This window comes from Lonchura striata, chromosome Z (assembly GCF_046129695.1).
Source record: "Lonchura striata isolate bLonStr1 chromosome Z, bLonStr1.mat, whole genome shotgun sequence".
Taxonomy (NCBI): Eukaryota; Metazoa; Chordata; class Aves; order Passeriformes; family Estrildidae; genus Lonchura; species Lonchura striata.
The window spans coordinates 79,123,909-79,144,989 of record NC_134642.1 but is presented as its reverse complement, the minus strand read 5'-3'; the positions used below and the strand labels follow the sequence as shown (position 1 = coordinate 79,144,989).

Below are 21,081 nucleotides of genomic sequence, written 5' to 3'. Positions count from 1 at the left end.
AGAACAGAGATCACAGAAATATACATTTTAATCAGTTTTTAATATGAACTGCTGCCTTTTTACCATAACTAGACCTTTAATAAAATGAAGATCACAATAATGTGGAGATTTTGTTTAACATCAAGGATATTTTAATATTTTAGCAAGGTTTTTCCTGTTAGTTTTTGAAATGCCATGCAAGTCTCATGTTTTTCAGAGGAAAAGCCTTTCTACCCTAATTATATTTCATTATCATACTTATTTTTCCATTCCTCCATCACTATGTACCATTGTCCTCTGTATACACATGTATATTTACACATATGTAATTGTTATCTGTTCCACCCATTCTGAATACTATCTAGCTTAAATATGGTTTGCCATGTCCTTTAACGGGCCCTTGGATGCAATCCTGCAGCATAAAATACAAGACCCGCTCCTGAATTTTTCTCAATAATGCTACTTTGAGCTTGTATTTCAGGTGACAAGATCACAATTAAAAGGCAAATGGAAACAATTTTTAAAAACTTCACCCGAAGTTCTTCCAGTATTTTTTTCTTTTGCTTGGTTTGTGAGTTGTTGTTTTGGTTTGATTTTAAGTTGGGAGGGTTATGGTGATCACGCGTTCCTCTTCAAGACAAAGGCAGAAGGTTTTCAAGTACAATCTGACACATCCATAAGTAGGTGCTCAAGGATTCTAACTGATAGTGCAAGCTTCCATAGGAAACACACAGATGGAAATACAAACTAAAAAAAACAAGGACATTTGTCCAGCAATTACAGAATTTGAACAAAAGCTAACTACACCCCAGAGATACTCAACAATCATTTTTACAGTGGTTTTAAGCAAGATTACTTTAAGTAACTTAAATAGTACCAGCAGTAGTAGCACTAGTAACAATATGCTTATACATTGGAGCTTTTTATAAAAAAATATGGGTAATACAATTATTGCAACAATTGGTAAAACATGTATGGCCACCTAACATACTACAGATTATTATCATACAGTGCATTTCAAGAAAATCAGCCTCATTGGGAAGAATATTTTGAACAATATAGCATCACTCTGGGAGCTGCAAAGAACACACAAACTGTGATTCTCCCAAGTGTGGCAAGTTGTTTTGACATACCATTACACTATGATATTATCCTGTATGCTGATCAGTCAGCACAGTGTTTATATAACATTATTTTAATGTAATTTTTCCATTCAAATGGAAATACATGATGTTTCAAGGACAAAGAAATCTTATTTAAAGTGAAAAAATAATATATCCCAATACTACAATATTGGTACTACTTACCGATGATGAACCCAACATGGATTTTGGAGACCTTATAATTCCAGCTATGGAATGACGTATGGTGTCAAATCTTGAGACTTTATCCTTCTTGTCCTAGGAGAAAGGCCAGAATCTTTAGTGAAAAAAAGCAGATCTGTAGGATCAATGATTTATTGGAGAAAGTGCAATTTAGAATCCTGAATTTCACTGAAATAAAAGATAGGAACTTAACTGCTACAAGCCAGAAAGTGTCAATATCAGCAGGATTAGGCACAGACCAATTTAGCCACTTATAAATTCTGTATTTCCTAAAATATTTGTGCAATTTTTGAACTATAAAGAAAACTGAAATTCTTTTATACGCCAAAAACAAGAGACATAACTCCTGTTCTCCTGAAATACCTGAAATACATTTTTAGGGCTTTTCCCCTTTATTAACAGGTTCTTCTCTAACAACAGACTACCTGTAAGTATTAGCCTCCATTAGTTCAAGTAATAGAAGCCATTTCTCTTCTGACATTAGTGTATACTGTAAGTGCCACTGTCACTTCTGACAAGTCACCGTCTGAATTTAAAATTCTGCAAGAATGGTGCTCTGACGGGAACACTGAAACAGCCTTTAAGCATCTCTAGTTCAGCAGAACTCAATATAAATTCCAAGGTCTCATAAGCTGACGTAGTCTGAAGACTGTATTTTTCCTCATTTCTTACTATCAGCTCTCAAATTAATAAAAACCTTAAAAAAAAAAAAAGTATTGTTAATTTTAACATGGACAAACTGAGTTTATTGCTTGTAAATCACCTTCAGAAACAGCAAAGATACTTCAGTGAGTACTCACAAAGTATATAAACTTGAAGAAGAAAAATCTTACATTAACAATCTCATTCTAATTAGCTTTAAGTTAACTAAACTGTAAAAAACTGATAATGAAGACAGACTACAACTGTTTGCCAGTGTTACAAAGAAAAACTACTTCAAGTTTCCAATGTATACTTCTGACAGAAGAAACCAAAGCCCTCATAATGTAAGAAATGCAGCTTCAGTTTTTTCCAGGACTCCCAAACAAGCAACAAATCTGCACACCAAATTTAGCAGTCTTTGAAAATTATTTCCAAATAGAGTTTTATTTTACAAGATACAGGTTAAATGCTCTTTTAGCAAAATAACACTATTTATTTAGTAGCAGAAGTCTACAATTTGCCTTAATTTGTAAGCTAATGAATAAAAGAGTGCAAAAAAAAAAAAAAAGCCATATTGTGTAAACTATGATAGGGAGCAAATCTGCCACAGAAATACCCATTAACTATGTGCCAACTTATTCATCAATAATATTTTTATACCTTTTATCAGACTCAAGTATTGTCATATACTAAATACTTTAATTTTAGTAAAACAACTCTGTGCTGAAACCTGATTTTTATTTTTATGATGCTGCTGAATTAAACTGCTTACACAAAAAAAACCTCAAAAACCCCTAAAAACAACCAACCAACCAAAAAACCCCAGCAACAAAAAAAACCCCAAAAAAACCCCAAAAAAACCAACCAAACAAAAAAAAACCCAAAAAAACATTAACAACTAAAGATGCAAAGTCTATATTAGCTAGCATGCTGGTTGTGGAATGACCCACTTCACACATCTCTTCAGAAGTGAGCCATGAAATTTAACACCAATTAAATGTATACTTCTTACAAAACAGGAGAAAATAAGTTACCAAAAGATACACGAATTCTACTTCACTTCCCACAACCAAAACTCAAGAGTTCCATTTCAAGTGAGCACTGAAAATGTTCACTTATCTAGCAACAACACCAAACTACAAGTAAGGTTCTACATTCACAGATTTCTCATTAACAAAAAAATATTAACAAGAGGGAGCTTTTTTGACTCAAAATATCAGATTCAAGGCCTGGGACAACTTTGATAAGCACTACTGAATGACATACAGAGGCAAACAATTCCATTAAACAGGGCGAGTATTGAAATGTGGATTTAAGGGATAAACTTTGGCTTTGTTCAAAATATAGCACATGTCCTGTTCCAACTGCAGTACATATATAAACACCATTTAGCATTTCCACAGCTCTTTCCCCTGACACATTGAAACTAGTCTGTATCTTACAGCAATGAAGATTCAGAATTTGCACAGCAGGCATAACCAAATATATGACAAAACACAACTGTAGCCAGTACGGAGTTTATTTATTCCATCCAAGTATTTTTTAGGGCTACCTAGATAAAATTAAAGAGCTACAACAGTGGTCTTGTTCTGACTTTTTTTGCAATTGCCCAGCTGCAGTGTGCCTTAGAAGGAACTATTTGACCTTGCAGGAAAACCAGTTTTTCACTCAGAATATTATATAAATCAAAACAAAGGGATTTTTAATGCACATTAAATACATATTTTTTCTAAACTAGTGTGTAACTGCAACCAAGAACATCCCATCTACTTCTTTTAAAATGTATGTATTCATGTACATATGTGTGTAGAATCTTACTAATTAAATCAGGGTGTTATTTTAAGTCTGATTTACAAAATAAAAGCAAACACACATCACAGCAATCTTTCAGCGATCTCTCCCCAGCCACATCATATTTTGAACCTCCCCATCAAGATCCTCTCAATTCAACAAAGGATTTAGTAGTTGAAAGGATTATTTCAGGGTATTAGGTAATTTTAAATTTCTGCAGGAACCTAGCAGAGAGCAGAGGTACTATTCACTCAGAAAATTCATTACAATTTCACACAGTGCTCATTCCAACAGACATCATGTCACCAAACAGAACAAACATGCCAAATATGTAGTCATGACAAAAGTTCCAAAGTTATAAGACATGTGACTATCAGATCAACAAACCTGAGCTAGACACATTATGGAGTATTACACTTACTAAGATACACAATGCAGCTACTAAAGCATATTAGCTGATTCAGTTTCATTTCCGCTTAAATTAATAACTTTCAGAGACATCATGAAAATGGTAGCATGATTTCTCACTTCTTTATTTTATACAGCACCAATTTCACTAGAAAGCAATCTAACCTGTAAGTTGTAATATTTTATGCAATAACTGAATTACTACAGAAAAAATTTGTACTCTACCGTTAAGAAGCTAGGTATGTATGCAAATACAAGCTGTCATTAGAAAACATTTAAACCTATTTCTTTTAAGTGCATTCAAACGCACCTATGTCATGAGAACACATAATGAAAAAAAACTATAGAAAATGCAGGACTGATATTTCCCTTTTTAGGACTAGACATCTGGACTCCCCAGAATGAATTTAAATTAATTATATAATAAACTAGATGTAACAGAGGCAGGGTATATCATCAGGTTTAACAATGATAAGCTGTGGGATGAGATGTCATCCCACTCACACCACTGAGATGCCCTGGGTAGCCAGGCAGGTCAGCAGAACACCTGAAAGAACACCATGGAATTTCAGCCACTCCAGAAACAAAGGCAGCTCTGCTGGGAGCCCACGGAAATGCCTCTATGCTGATGCAGATATCTGGTCAGTAAACAGGAACAACTGGAAATGAGGTCATGCTTTCAGTGCTATAACCTTACTGGTACCACTGAAGCATGGTGGGGCAACTCCTATGAAGTGTTGGAACAGAAGGATGTAAGGTTGTTCAGTTTTCTTTCCTTCTTAAAAGGAGAAACAATTATTTCAGCTTTTTTCAAGGGATGTCACAACAGAAGACAACCATTCTAACACTCTTAATTTCCCTTTCCATTCTTTCTCTTCTCACAAATGACAAAAAGGAGAAATTAAGCATAAGAAAAAAGAAGCACAGGATCCAGGTCAGTTGAAAACCACAAGTGAAGCACCTGCTATTTCACTTGAGGATTTCCTAAATTGCATCTTTATATATGAACAGAAACTGGGCTTCTGTGTTTTCTGTGTTGTCTTTGGGAGATCTTGTGCAGTGTGAGGTCCTGTGTGTTCTAGTAGATTTTTCATGACAATTCTATGGTCATGCCCCACAACAGATACATTCCTGTGGACAACGAATCTCTTATTTGCCAAGCACACAGTCCTGTCACTGAGCACAATGACTGCAAATCTTAACAGTGTATGAGAAATAATACAGTATACCCAGCAGAGTGACACAATCAAAAAGACAGACCAGATGAGTCATAGTCATAACAGTATTTTCAATGAACATAGGCAAGGAAAAGCAACAGGAAAAAAAATGATTTTGTTTAAATGCAACTGTGTGATGTAAAAGACCAGAAGAGTTTTTTAGCTGTATAAATTCAGGACTGGGCTGTATTTTAGATGTTATCATGAAAGAAAAACAGTCTATACTCTTTTTAGAAGAGCAATGAAGTAAGAGGCTGGAGAGAGATCTAAGATAAAGATAAAATAGAATTAATGCTTCCAAGGGACAGGCAGATAGTAACACTACCAAAGATGGAAGATTATCAGCAAGAGACAAAGGACAATGCAGCATATATTGAATATTCCTAAAACACTAGTCAGCCATTTATGTACAGTGATATAAGTACACCCATACTCTAGTATTATTCCATTCAAACAAAATGCGTTATGAGTCAGATGAAGCATGTGAACTGTCCACATGGATACAGAAGTTGAATGTGGGCTTGGAAATTAAAACACAAAACCTCCACAGGAAATTTAGAGGAAATGTGACTATGACTTTACAACTCAAAAAGAAAATGCCCCCCAGAAGAAAAGGAGATTTCAATTAGAAGAACATAATCAGTGATACCTAAAAGATGAGAGTGATATCACTATTTCTGTGATTTGGCTAGGGAACTGGTACTCAGATATTTTGATGAAGACTATTTCAGTACCATACAAGGGCTCTAAGATAAAACAAGAAAGGGGAATTTCAGCAGCCACTGCAAATGATATGTTCAACGAACATACAGATGAAACAGGCATACAGACAGCATCTGCCAGAGTAATTAATACAGCTTTTGTAAAGTGAATGCTAGCTTCCTTTCTTGTTTAAAGATACACATTCCCTGATGAAAAACATGCTGAATAACATTCATTTCAAGGCTTTAAATTTAGACACTGGGCACAAGGAATATTTTTGGTTTTTTGAAGTCTTTGGAAGTATGGAGTGAGAACAAAGTTTGTGACTTACAGGCAGGAACTCTTCAAAACAGAGAAAATAACTTTCTGAAAATGATCCTCTACATTAGTCACTTCAGTAGAGGTGCAGTCCTAAAAGCATGTCATAAACTTACACTGCAACATTAACTATGGCCTGCTAATTGATGACTGGATATACTAACCACAAAAATCTTCATACAACTGTTTTACAGCTACTAACGCTTACTGAGGGACATAAATGCTGACATATTAAAATTTGAGCAGAGCATGGCCAACATCCCTAAAGTCTATGGTTTCAGAAACAAGACTAATCTTGTTCCTCAAAAGACTGTTCCTCTTTTTTCAGGGCTTTTTTGTCCCATTCATGACAGAACTAGGTATCTCTGAAAGACCATATATAGAAAACCAGATAAAGAATCATGCCATCTTTACAAAAAACACAGATTATTTTGAATTAGTAACATGGCACTCACACACTAAACCAGTTGCTGGCTGGATATAAGCTGATTACTTGAGTCAAGTAGATCATCTCTTTGGAGTCCCTTTCCAGGAATTATAACATGCATTTTCTTAGTTTACTATTGTAGATATCTAGAACTGTGCAGAGCCATGTAGATGTAATATAGCTATTAAAAATTTAAATATTCAAAGCTAATTAAAAATATCTCAAGTACACAGTGAAACCAATTAAACAACATAGGTATTCAAAAATCACTTTATGATAAGGCAGCATTTTCTGTTTTAAACAGCTTCCAAAGCAGCAGAAATTATGCATAATTGATGTACACATATTGTAAAACACTGCACTGGATTAATGTTCCCTATCCTGAATTGCCGGGGGTAGCCTGAAAACAAGCCTTACTAGGGTGAAATTTGGTAACTATTATAATTTCTCAGAACAAAGGTATATCCTGGACTGTGCCAGTGGAGTAACAACCTGTAAGAAAAAGAGAATAACAATTCTTCAGAGCATGTCTTTGTCCTCTGAGGATCTGTAGTATAAGATCAGCCTTACTAGTTAAGATCTAATGTTTCTACATGCAACAGTCATGGAAGGATTTTCCTTCCATATTTTTTAGCTGTTTTTGGAATCTATTAACATATTACAACTCCCTACTGTACTAACCAGTTGCAGAATTTAATTACACATTTTTGAAGAGTATGGTTCTGTGCTTGTTTTTAATAATTTGCCTACAGTGGTTATTGGATGAGTCCTACTTCTTGCTTCTGCAAAGACAGAGAACAGTCATTATTCCTTATTCTTCCCTCATGTATTCCCACACACAACACATCTTTATCACATTCCCCTTCATTGCACTTCTCAAGTCTGTAAAGCCCAATCTACTTATTCACTAATTCTACAGAAGCTCCTCGACATATCTGAGCATCATTGTTTTGTCCTTCTGAATTCTCCTACATCAGTTTTCTAATTAAGGGAGCTGAAAATAGAACTCGTTACATTAACCCAAACTCTTCTGTGGTACATAGCAAAAGGGCAAATTTCATTAAGAAAAACACCAGTTAGATACTGAAAAAAACCCAAAAACCTCACAATGAGGATTATGATCAAATACTGAAACTGGTTTTCTGGAGGAGCTGCTAGAACCTCAACATGAATAAGACATTTTGCAGCCTGGTATAATATTAAAGATGGCTCTGCCCTGAGCAAGAAGCAGGACCAGATGGAACCCCTGAGATCTTTTCCAATTTAAATTATTCTGAAGTTCTATGGCATTTGGGAAGCAGGTGCACATCAATTAATACAGCGATGTAATGTTTTCTGTTCTCTTCTTCTTTTCCTGAAAATTTCTGGCATGCTTTTTGGTTTTCATCCCTTCCAGTGATCTGCTATCTTCAGGAACATTTAGAACTTATTTGAATGGTCATTATTGAAAGCATTATTGGTATATGTGAAATCAGGCAATATTATAGGAAATAAGGCTGGTCTACAGGAATGTAGTAACACACTACAATGTAAATATTACAAGTTTTTAAAATGCTGTTAGAAATAATACATACAAATTGTAAGAAGTTCAGGAATTTATTTAACTTACTATCAAGAACATTTGTTTTCTTTCAAAATAAAGGGTTTTTTTCTGTTATTATTACTTTTATGTATTTCATTCTTTATATATCAGATTTTGAAGTTACAACAGAGGCTAGAAAGTAATTTTATTCTTTTTCCAAGAAAACTGCAGCAAGAAAAAGTATTTAGCAAGAGACTGGTGAAATATATGGAGACAGAAACCTGAAAAATATTTGGTAGATTTTACTTAGGAAAGGTTTGGATATCATCAAACACTCTGTGTAAATAGATTCATTTTTTTTAAAGAATTATGAATACTACAATATGATTGAACCTTCACTTTCTTTTTGGAATCACTATCTATCATAATGGAATGTATGGTTAAGTTGTCTGCTCTGTTTTTGTTTTAATTAAGACTTTCAGAAGGCTAATTTTTCAAGCTACATATGAAATGTCAGGAAAATGTCACTCATCTTTTAAATTATTAGCAAATCTTCCAAAGACAAGAACATGTATTAAGTGTCTTAACGAAATCAAGCACCTCTTAATGGGGGTTAGCAATAATGTTTCCATAAACACAGTACATTTTAACTCTTATATACACCTAACAGCTTTTTTATTTCTAAAAAGATGATACTTGGATTTCACCAAATTATCATCAAGAATGTCAACAGTTATCTAGAGAAAAAGATGACTAAATGTACCTCAACACCTAAGCCAAGATCTTGTAAAAAACTGTTTTTGTGGAAGGAAAAAGTAGCCAGACAAGGGCTTTTGCAGCACAGATAGGCCCCTGAAATTAAGTATTCCTTCTCTGTTTAATGACTGTATCTCTACACCACTAAATCCCAAGACACCTCCATTCACTGATCACATAATGCTGCCAAGTAAATGACATATGATTTCAATAAAGGCAATTTAACAAACCAATTGAGACTTCTGAAAACTTACAGACACATTTAGAACAAATAAATACTTAAAAAAAAAAGAAGTTTAAATACTATTACCTTATTTAACTTTGGAAACATGTAACAAGGAAAATTAAGACCTCCATCCTTTCAAAGCCTCAGGTTTGTCTGTACATTTTCAGATATGAAATATTTTGCTGATTTCAAGAGCACTGTTATTAATCAATAATGCCATTATCAACTGAATGTACAAAAATTATTAAGTCTCAAAAAATCATTTTACATATTTCAAGTACTAAAAAATTACCAAATTTCAGTCTGTATGGCACTTACTATATATGAAAGGGAACTGCCTTTTCATGGCATGGTCCTTCCCTTTCTTGGTTGCCATTGCCACATCACAGTAACAGATCTCCATACATACAAATTCTCTCTTGCTATAATTCTGTGTAAGCTCATCAAGTGTAAGCAATGGAAGAACATAAAACTGAGTACTCATAGTTGTACTGCAATACCTAATGTTCACAAAAGCAAGAAAGCCAACATCTTACATCCAGCAGCAGCTAATAATTCAAAAAAACAATGGCATGAAATAAACCAACGGTATGATGAACTGGCTGCTGGTGAAGGTCAGCATCTGCTAGGACAACATGCTCATTCAGGCTGTGCTACTGCTGCTGCTTCAAGAAAACACAGACTCACAAATTAAAAAGCAGTGAATAAATGTGCATCCATAAACAATTTCCGTTCAGAATTTTTGAATCAAAAAGGCTAATTTTATTCTTTACCTTAATACTGCATACATCCAGTTGAAATAGTTTCAGGTTTTTATGACCAGAATTCTCAGAAAAACAGAGAAATGTAGTAGTGCTTGATGCTGCCCCAGCATTTTAATCAAGATCAACATTACAGTTGCCATTTGAAGTGGTAAAGTCTTCAATTTGAAATATATTTTCAAACTGGTTATATGCATCTATGCACAAAAAGACTGCTCTTACCATCCCCTTTCAAGTTAAAAAAAGAAAAAACAAAACAAAACCAGAGCTAGAATGAAAATTCTTGCTAAGGTAATGGAAGAAATTTTTTTTTTCTACATAAACACCTGTTTTGCAGCATTACTCCTATTTGGAAAACTGCATCTCTATTTTACCTAGATTGTGATAAAACAGCAACTGAAAATTCAGCATTCCTCCACTAGAGATGGGAATGACCATAGGAAATAAATTTTATTTCCTGAAGTTTTCATGCACTCATATATTCACAAAAACAAGTATAAAAGTAGAGAGTAGTTTTGGCACTTATTAAAAAATTACAGTATTCTGTAATGGCACTTCCTCAATGGAATGGTGACATTTCAGGTGTAGAGTAGTTACTTTCAGTTTCTAAAAAGTTAACATTAGACTTTTCAAACTGGTAAATATTACTCAAGGACCAACAGAACTTTATTAAAACTACTGGCCTCATAAAAACAACTAGAGTAATCACTCTGTGGGCTGATAACAAAAAAGCCACAGGTGAAGAACCCCTAGGCTACATTTCACAAGAGGCATGCAAAATTTTCCAGTGAAAGCACCTGAAGTACTAAGCTATGCATAGATTTCTCAACACAATGAACTCAGCAGACCAAGTAAATTCAAACACAATGTCCAGGACATTTGTACACAAGGATCCACACTGGTAAACATAAAGTCTTCCAAAAAATATCCAAAATATCTCGATTCTTAATGTTCTCTGCAACAGTCTGCAGCTGAACTAAAGAAGTGATGAAGATCACTCACAGCTACCACAAGCATGTTGACAAATTCCTGAAGAGCAGTGTGCATGCCAAAGAATGCCATCTGGAACTGGGAATTGTCTTTACTAGCCACAAACTTAAAATAACAGTAACAGGCTTGCCAGAAATCCATATATACTTACCCACCCTGTGACTGAGAAGCATAAACCATTCCCTTTTTCTCTTTACAACCTGCATTGGTTATTTTAAAACTCTAAAACCCCCAGACAGGAAGCCAAGCCACATTTCAGCGGAGAACAAAACAAAAACAGTTCTCATTCTTTTATTCCAGATCTGCACAGGCAAAGCTCCTCTGGTCTCACTAAGTACAATGGCATCAATAGCTTGACAAAATGTGATCTCATAAAGCAAATCTATATAGCATTTTGTTGGTGGGCGATTATAAGTCAGCACAGAAAATAAAGCTATGAACTAGAAGCAGGTGGTTTATTTCTCCCATGGAGGTTAGTTAAAAGACCCTCAAGTAAAGTACAGGGAATACAGAACTAAGGTAATAGGTCACTGAGAAGGAATTTGGGGTTGCTTCCTACATATTCTGAAAAAAAAAAAAAAAATTGCCTGACCTCAACTCAAGCAAAGGTTCCATCCAAAACATGGTTTTCTAAGGAGGACTGCATCTCTTTATTGTTCTTTAAAGTATGGGAGCACTCTATGCATCAACAAATTAAGCAGCTGATGCTGCTTCCCACTATGCTAACTAGGAGTTAGTCAGTCCAAAATATATCTAAATGCAGTATTTATAAACATATGTATGTTTATAAATATAAACATATATATATACAAACATATATAAACATATAGCATGAACAGACTATGGCATTTGTTAGTGATTGCACTTACTACATTGGTCAATTATTTCAATGAGAATGCACTACTCACTAATAGGAGGATTAACAGTCTTTCCAGATCTCATTAAATACATTTGAACACTGATGGATTTCATTGGTTTTCAGACACATTTACACTCGGTAATACCTGCTAAAGGTAAGTACTTTACTAAGATAGTGGTGGAGTCTAGATCATAGGCATTTAAGTCAAAAAAATCTGGTTTCTGGAAGGGATTAGATGTATTGAAGCAGCTCTACCCTAAACAGATGCTGCATAGTCAACATGTAAAGAACAGAGAATAAGAACAGCATCACTTTATTGCATGACTTTGAAATTCATAAATCCTCCTATGGTTCACAAGACACCAAAAACTAAATATGTGATAGCTGCAGGATCCCAGGCTGCCAGGGAACTCTGCAGCCCAACTTTAGCAGAGGTTTAGGCCAACCTACAGAAAACATTACTCTCTAGGGGGATGAGGTGGAGAAACCACCAAATTTTTCCCTGACTTCAAAGGAAGTTCTTACAAGCAGCAGAAAAATCCTGTCTCCCCAGCCAACCACCACATCATTGTACCAGAGAGGCAGTGTCCTTATGTTTGTCATCACACTGTTCCAACTGGTACAAAGTAACTTTTCACTTCTGCCCTCTACACCCTGCCATCGACTAATCAAGATTCTATAATTCATTAACTGGCATGAGCTGACACACTGACTAGCTCTAATGAAACCACCTGGCAAATGCTGTGTCAAGAATCAGAAAAATAGCATTACATATTAAGTGATCAGGCAGGATGTGGAGCCTTTTTTCCTCTCCCAATAAACTGTGTTACTAAATATGAACTGGTGATTGTAAATTGTTTGGAAAATCATACTGTGAGAGGATGCATTTGTTTTATCACAATAAAACAAAGTTTCATGGAGTTGATCCTGAAGAGTTTCAGTCAAATAGGACATGACAGGTTCTTAGCCAGATCCACATTTACATTAGATGTGTTAAACAATAAAACTGAAACTTTCATAACTGTAAAGAGCTTGCAGTATGCCTAGATTCAAATCTGATCAGGTATTTCTGTCTGACAGCTGTTTGGCAGGGCAGTCAGAATATGACGCTTGCTTCTGATTTTGAGAGATACTTGTTTAAGCACAAATCAGCCTGCATGTTAAGAGATAAAATTATAGACCAACTTTGTGACAGCTTGAACACAACTTGAGCACCATAACTGAGGTAGGCTTAATGAGTAATCTTTGCAGGGTGCCAAAGCAACAAATACCTGCCAATTTAAACAACAGAACAACAAAAATGCAAACCCTCAAAATTGGCAGTGTTCAAATTCAACTCTGAGTAAAGCCTATGGTCCACTGAACTCATGCACAGATCACTGCTACAAATCAGACACAACAAGACTATTTTGTAAATATAAATACCATCAATATAAACATGGAGGACAGAGTCAGTGTGTAAGTCTCAGTAATTGTACCAAAAAAAAAGAATTCAATCATATTCAAGCCAAGGTTCATAAATTTTATCTAGCACGATGAACCAAAATAAATAAGCATGTCTTCTACAGAAATGCAAAGACTTTGAGTTATTAGTTCAGTCAATAGACTTTTTTTACTTCAATCACTACTTATTAAAAAAAAAAGAGTCAGAACAACTGAGTACTGTTCCCTTAAAGTTCATAAGCTGTTCTTATTTGGCATGCTCAAGCTGCTTCTTGAATCAAAGACCAATCTCCTCTGTTACAGAAGAAATTCCTTTTGCACCCACACTCCCCCTTCCACTAAAAAAAATCAGTAATTTCTAGTTTATGGGTATAGTTATACATGATTCAATGCATCAATTTCTTAAAAGGTACGTTGAAGAAAATAACTGATTAAATACTTTAGTCATGTTGGTTGAAAACCCTATTTTTCTCACTATTTTTATTACATATTATAAAGATACAAATTTCATTGTCACACTGTTCCTGAGAACAAAACCAAATTGTACAAACATGTATCTACAAAACCAGTGTCAATTTACATGTTATACAGAAAAATCCCTATGGAGTGAAAAGATCAAATGGACAAAAGCAGCAGGAGTCTGAAGCAGACTAAAACACAGCCACAGCTTTGCATACTACTACAAAACAGCCTGAGAAGAAAACAGCTGAATTTTTGTCAAAAAGTTACTTCATTTGCCTGTACAAAACTTACTCTTAAAACAAATCATTCCTTCATAAACGGTCCTTATGTAGGTGTCATCAACTTGAATCATCCTTAAATGGGCACAACAACATTGTAACAGGATCTCCTATGAGGCAGGAAATGTTCACAATTCCCATCGTTGGTTTGTCTTTCCCCTACCCCCTACAGAGAAAATATAATCTCCCCTTTATGTTATAATAGCCAACAAATCGACATTAGAAAACAATTTATATCAACTGCACCACTGAACTTTGATTTTCCTTGAGGATGTGTGTTTACCTTTCAGACTAACAAAAGACATACCTAAAAGGTTTTTGGTTTTTTTAAACCCAGAGTTACTTCCTTAACTTTTCTGGTTTTATAAATCAGAAGTTACTCGTTTTGTTTGTTGGATTCATTGTTTCTAGCTCAGAAGTTACCTTTAAACCTTTTCATTTTTAGAACTCTCCAAATATATCTCCCCTCACTTAGAAGTCATACGAAAATCCTCTTTCCTTACAATCACTGGCCAGCTCAGTCACACAGCTCCTTCTGTACTGTAACATTCACTGCATTACACTGAATTCAGTATAAACAATCACCATGTTCAACTGCTCTAAACAACAGCTAGCACAGAAGGCAAAAATTTCAGGTTAACATGATACAGAAACTGTCAAGACTGTCAAGCATCTCATTTTAGCCCACCAAACCCCAAACCAATATATTTGTGTTTCCATTTCTCTCTCTCTCCTACCAACAGTTCTTTGTTTTCATTTTTATAGCAATTGCTCAGTAAATGCTACAGGTTTCCAGAGTGAGATAATTTCAGCTAGATATTGTGATGTCCTCATTGTTACAGAGTTCTAGCAAACTAGGTAAATTTAATCTAAAGGGGAATGACAGAAGTTTGTATTACATATAAAGCCAAATATTAAGTGATTTTATTTCATCTTAGTATTTATTCATAGCCAACATGTAGAAATAAAACAAGTCATTCTGAGGCACATCAGAAACAAAAATTTCAGATATAGCTCAGGCTATATTACTTCTGTACTGTAATTTTCTTATCATACCATTTATGCTTTGATTTAGCACTCAGTTTACCACAGTGGCAACATGTCTTGATGAAGTCAGTCTCACGACGATGAGCCACAGTCTCAGAAAAGTACTGTCTCATTAAATTATACTGATTTCTGTCTCCAGCCCTTTGTCCTGGATGAGTCCTACATGAGTAGGACCATACTACATGCTGTATGTTTCTCCAATCCTGTGTTTGGTCCTGTGTCCTGAACAGACTTTGGACCCACATGATAGTCTTGTCCTCAGCACTGTCCCCATCCTCTTTCATTTTGCTCCTGATAGGACTCCTAGGCACACTTTGAACCTGACTAAACACTCTAATGCCTCTGGAGCTACCAGTGTCTGGCTCTGCCACTCTATCCTGTATTTGGTTTCATTCTTTTTTTCTTTCTTTCCCCCTACTTCTATTAATCTATACTAATCGATACTCTAGCTTCTAGAAAACACCAAATCTTGCTTTTTTCAGAAACTTGTCCCAAAACATCTGATTTAAAACACCATTTGTCTTGCAGAAATATTTTGCAGTAATTTCCATAAAACAAGCCTGGTTTTGGTCCACAAAATCCTACAGCACCCTAAAAGTAAAGACTTTCCATCATTTTCCAGGAATAACAAATTTCCACACATCTTGGCTGTGATACTCCAAGCTTTCTTTCCTCTCTAGAATGAGGACATCAGTTTCAGAAACTCCTGGGTATCTGCTATTATCTTCATGCAAATGTCACTGACCTTCTCACGTTACCCTAACACAACAGCCAAACAGAAATTACGTTTCTGATGACCTGTTTCTGTACCTCCCTAAGAAGAAACTGAGGTAAGTATCCTGGAATTTTTGAAAGGTTACAGTGACTACCACTATCTCACACAGAACTTTAATCTTCCCTACCATTAAAGACTATTTTGAACAAAGAACCTCAATGTCTCTTGGAAACAGACATTCACCTGTTTGAACGAAATATTCACCTGTTTGAATATTAATATCCAGTGCTCTTTATGGCCTAGGTTATCCAAGACAACTAACTACATGGGACTGGCAGACTTGAGTCATAGCTTCATGTCACAGGCAGGATACCATAAGCAATCCAAAATCAGGCATTGGTGCTCAAGTTCAGGCACCTGGATCCCAAACTGACCAGAAATGTTTTGCATCTACCTGACCGCTAGATAATTAAAACAAAAAAGTATTATCTGAAAAACACTATTTCACTTACCCCACTGTTAAAACCACGAACAGTAAAAACCAAAAAATAAAAAAGAGAACAAAAAAATAGCCCTGTAAGTTAAAGACAGTGGTCTGAAAACTGGATTGCCATTCTGGTTTCTCAAGTCTGTAGCAGGTAAGAACTTCCCCACATGGCAGAAAAGAAAACAGAAGCTAAGCATAAAATCATACACTTCTATCTGGCAGAAATACTACCAGTGACACTACATTAAAACCATAAATCCTAATTCCAATAATTATTTTACAGCATATTTAACGAGTTTTAGAAGCATAATAATTGCCTTTAAGGACAACGGTATTTTTAATCAGCCACTTAAAAAGGAAGAGAGAAAAGCAGAGAAGTGATTTAAAGGATCCAAATTCTATCACATTACTTCCTGTGTGTTGCCTAGAGGCTATGAGAAGTTAGCAATCACACCAATTCTGTCCCATCACTATGAAAAAGATGCAAGAAGGCAAGGATGATGATTCTGGCAAAGAATTACTACTTTTCTCCCAGCACACAGAGAAACATATGCTGGATTACCAGTATGTGATTTCCGTTTGAAAGGAAACTTCTGTGTGAAGCTTTCTTAATCCACAGAGAAGATTTACACTGAAATAACAAATCCCCAGTGGGTATGCAGTTCTGCAACACTACTATGGTGAAGCTTGTTTCCTCAAGGAAGAAATGAAAGCTCTTGAAATATTTTTCAAGAGAGATCTAGGTACTTATCTCAAGTGCTATGACTCTCCTTCATACCGAGAAGGTAAACCAGTTCTGGACTTCAAATGTTCTAAAGAGTTCTGGTTTTGTGAATGATCCACCTCCTTCAATTCCTCAAAAATTTTGCTTATACTTCTAATTCCTCTTCTCCCCAAGACTATGTAGACAGGTTTTTGATAGTTAATATGCTAACTGTAAGAAATACTTAAGTTCTGAGCCTTAATGTGTGAACTTAGTCCAATCTTTTACTTCAGATGTTTCTAGGCATGTTCAGTGGCAAGAGTCTTGACAGCTCCACTGACCTCTCTTCCTATAAGTTCTGGACCAGTCAGTGGGACAAAATATGACTGATTTTATCTGCCTACTACCTTAGTATCTCGTTTTTTATTGCTCTTCCTCTGATACATGTCCATCAGGCAGTTGGGATTTACAAAAAGAAGAAACAGAAGCTAGAACATATTCACTAAGAGAAAGATTAATAGAATTCTTCCTTTCCACACTTCTTAAAAGCGTCTGACGTTTGGGGCACCTTCAATCCATGTCAAATTCTGGCTGTAAACCAGAAACACAGGTCCAAGCCAGCAAGCTTGGAAAATGACCATTAACAAAACTGAACTTTAGCTGTCCAGGCAACCACCAAATAAAACTGTTTATTTCCAGGTCTTTTATGAATAAATAGACAAAAATTTCTACAGCATGACTGCACCGGTAGCACTTCCTCAGCAGAGACTAAATAAAAGAAAGATAAGGATACCAATGCTGCACAGACTAATTCTGGTCTTGGGTCTATTGACAAGAAAGTCAAAATCTTGCAGTAACATGGTGCAAGTGTACAAGATTTATAAACATATAAACCAAATTACTATGAAGGGCTCCCCTACCATGCTCTAATACAATCTTAAGTTTTATATAAATGTCATGAGCCTCAAATCAGTAGAGAATTACATGGACAAATAAGGGAGACATTGGATGATGCATTACAGAGCATAAGAATGTGTCTATTCTTCTGAGTCAGTAGAAAAATGACAAATTTATCTCTACTGTTACACTTTCTGCAATTGCTGCAATGGCCTGTCACAGAAGGCAATCACTTCCTTGCATCTATTTCAAAATAAAGAACCTGCACAGTCTGACACAGCAGGGGAAAAGGAACCCCCAAAGACTGTGGGAGTTCTCTCAGCAGATTACGCTTCAGGACTGTGTGATCCAACATCAAAAATGTAGGCAATGAAGCATCTTTAATGAAATTGCAAATTCCTGCAAAGCCTCTTTCATATCTGTGTAACTGACAATGAAAAAAATCAAAACATACAAATTGATTACATTTGTCAATTACTATTTTAGTGAGAGTTCTGAACACATTCTCTTCAAATCCAAACCTGCAGAAAACTCTGGCTGTTGGTTTATTGATCATCCTGATTAGAGCACCAAGTCCTGGATTTTAGAAAGCAAGGTCAGAAAGATAAAACATTCACATTAGGTAGAATAATTTACAAACAAATAAAGTAGCACTTCAGCTCTGTTTCACGTATTTAGTATTTTTAGTATTCATGTATATTTCCTTCCATCATGATTGAGATCTAATTTTTTAATTACCACAACCTTCACTAAAAGCTGATTTCTCTTACTTTTAAAGCAATCACTAAGGATAACACCTCTGAAGCCTTTTAAAAAGGAATAACGAACAAAAAATCTTATTAGATATGAGGTGAACTTCTGGTGTTTTGTTTTTTTTTCAAGTAATTATGCTAGAACAGATAAAACCATTTTCTGCTATGTACAGTTTTAAGCCTGGAACTCTACTGGCACAAAGCATTACAACATCCCAATGGCTGCACCATGGTGCTTCAGCTTGCTTCTGCCCTGGGTATCTCTCAGGACTTCATGCTAACAGCTTTGTCTTGTTCAGTCATAACTAGTCTTCTGGCACTGAGCTCCACCTGCTGACAAGTCTCTCAAGTGTTGCACAGCTTGTGCACCGTGTCTCAGTTTTGTCAACCAGCTCCAGCAAAATGCTGCAGTATGCACAATAAATCTATATGAAACACTTTTACAGTGAGAACAGCATGTAATTTTAAACACATATTCTTAAAAGTTGTGAGTTTATTCCTTCATAATTTTTTTACCTTGTAAGGAAAAAGGAGAAGACATATTAAAGTGGTACAGAGATTTCACTAAATTATTGCTAAACAAAATTAATTACTATTTTATATTAACTGAATCTATTGCCTGGTTTAAGAACTCTATTTACCCTATTCTGTAACAAAATTTCCAAGGCAACACCGATCCTGTAAATTTAAAGCTTTACCATTAAATGCAAATTATCATAATTGTATGTATTTACCTGAGTAAATGTTTAACTGGTACTGTAATATTCAGAAATTAATGATGTTTTTATCTCTAATCTGATCACCAGCCATATAAAAGTTTTGTCACTGTTGTTTTCTTCATTTGAATTACCATGGACTACTGCCATGCTTTGTTGATCATATTAACAGCAAAAATACACCTTAAGGAAATCAAGATAAATGACAGGCCATACATCCACTGACTGAACAACTAAATGTGGAAAAGTTAGCTCAAATAGCTTCCAGTTAAATTTTATGAAGTGACATAATACATAACACTTTGGATACGACTATATTTTGGTCAAAATGTATCTGTTTAAAAGGAATAACTAGGGGTTTTTTTTAGTATTTCCACACTTAAGGTACAGATATAAATACAAATATATATGTTAATGGGAATTAACATAGTGAATGGCATAAATGCATAATTCTAAGGGGCTCAGAAATAAGATTTTAAACTTCTAGTGCCATCAGCATTATAATTATCTCTGTCTTGCATGGATAAGTCAATAGAAAAGTATAACTGCCAGTAACAATGTTTCATTTTTCCATATACAATGACAAAACTGTTAAATGCAATGTTCAGACATTTCTGTTTCTCTCTGTTTTATATCCTAATTAGAAAAAGAGAATAGTTTGGCAATTTCCTTTTTTACTTAAATGAGTACATGACTACCAATACATGGCAAATATACTTAAACAAATATATTGACTAAAGCAAACCATATTGAAGACACTAACAGAATAGGTAACTTCCTACACTTAATAGATGCAAAAAAGAACAAGAAAACTAACTTAAAACACTCACATAATATAACATTACACTGTCTATAAAAACATATCTAACAGCATTTCAGAGTTTCACTCCTTGTTAGTATTCTATTGTACAGTTACCTAATGTAAGAGAAGGGAAACAAAACAATTTGCAAACTATTCCACCATGAAATTGGCTCTATTCATATGATATAAATACTTAGGAGATATGAAACAAAATTGCTTTGCATATCCCTCTTTTAAATTTTAAATTACAAAACAAAAAACTTACTTGTGACTTGAGGTCATGAAAATTTGCTTTATATGGATGCTGACAAAACAAGCCAACTATGATTTTCTAATTCTTAAGGAAAAAAAATGCAAACAAGTGTTTACAATTAATTTCTAAAGAGGAATAAATAACCATATTCAAGTATATCAGAGTAACATTTAGATGACCTGCTCTCAGAAAAAGTGGAGAAAATTTAAGGTATTTAGAGCTGAAGAAATAGTCTGGAGTAGATCATAAGCATTTCCTTCTGGGGTAATGTGTGCTGATCCCAAGGCAGCCTCAGTACCAATGACCTGCATGTAAATACTGTACCCAGTACATGTAAACGCTGAACTTGATTTATCTGTGGAAATAATGATGCCTTCTATCACAGTTAACCCTGTTTTCAGTCCCATTCAGGACTGTACAAGACAAGGACTTCCACAGCTGGCACCCACAAAATAAGTGTGCATGTCCAAGAGCCACTTAGCCCTTTTGGTAAGCTTTGCCTTGAAGAAGAAATGACACAAAGCTCCTTCAGATGGAGCTTAGCCCATCACACTACATGACAGGTCTTCTCTGCAAGGTAGCTTGAACAATCTTTTATTACTA

General features: G+C 35.1%; 1 protein-coding gene across 4 annotated transcripts in view; it reads right to left on the bottom strand.

Annotated features, from left to right (window-relative positions):
* Nucleotides 1-21,081, bottom strand: part of FER (FER tyrosine kinase) — a 153,773-nt gene that overhangs the window by 76,437 nt on the left and 56,255 nt on the right. For all 4 annotated transcript variants that reach the window (XM_021524773.3, XM_021524775.3, XM_031507458.2 and 1 more), the window contains one exon: nt 1,287-1,379. In XM_021524773.3, the coding sequence (XP_021380448.1) occupies nt 1,287-1,379 (93 nt within the window). The remainder of the gene's footprint in view (nt 1-1,286; nt 1,380-21,081) is intronic.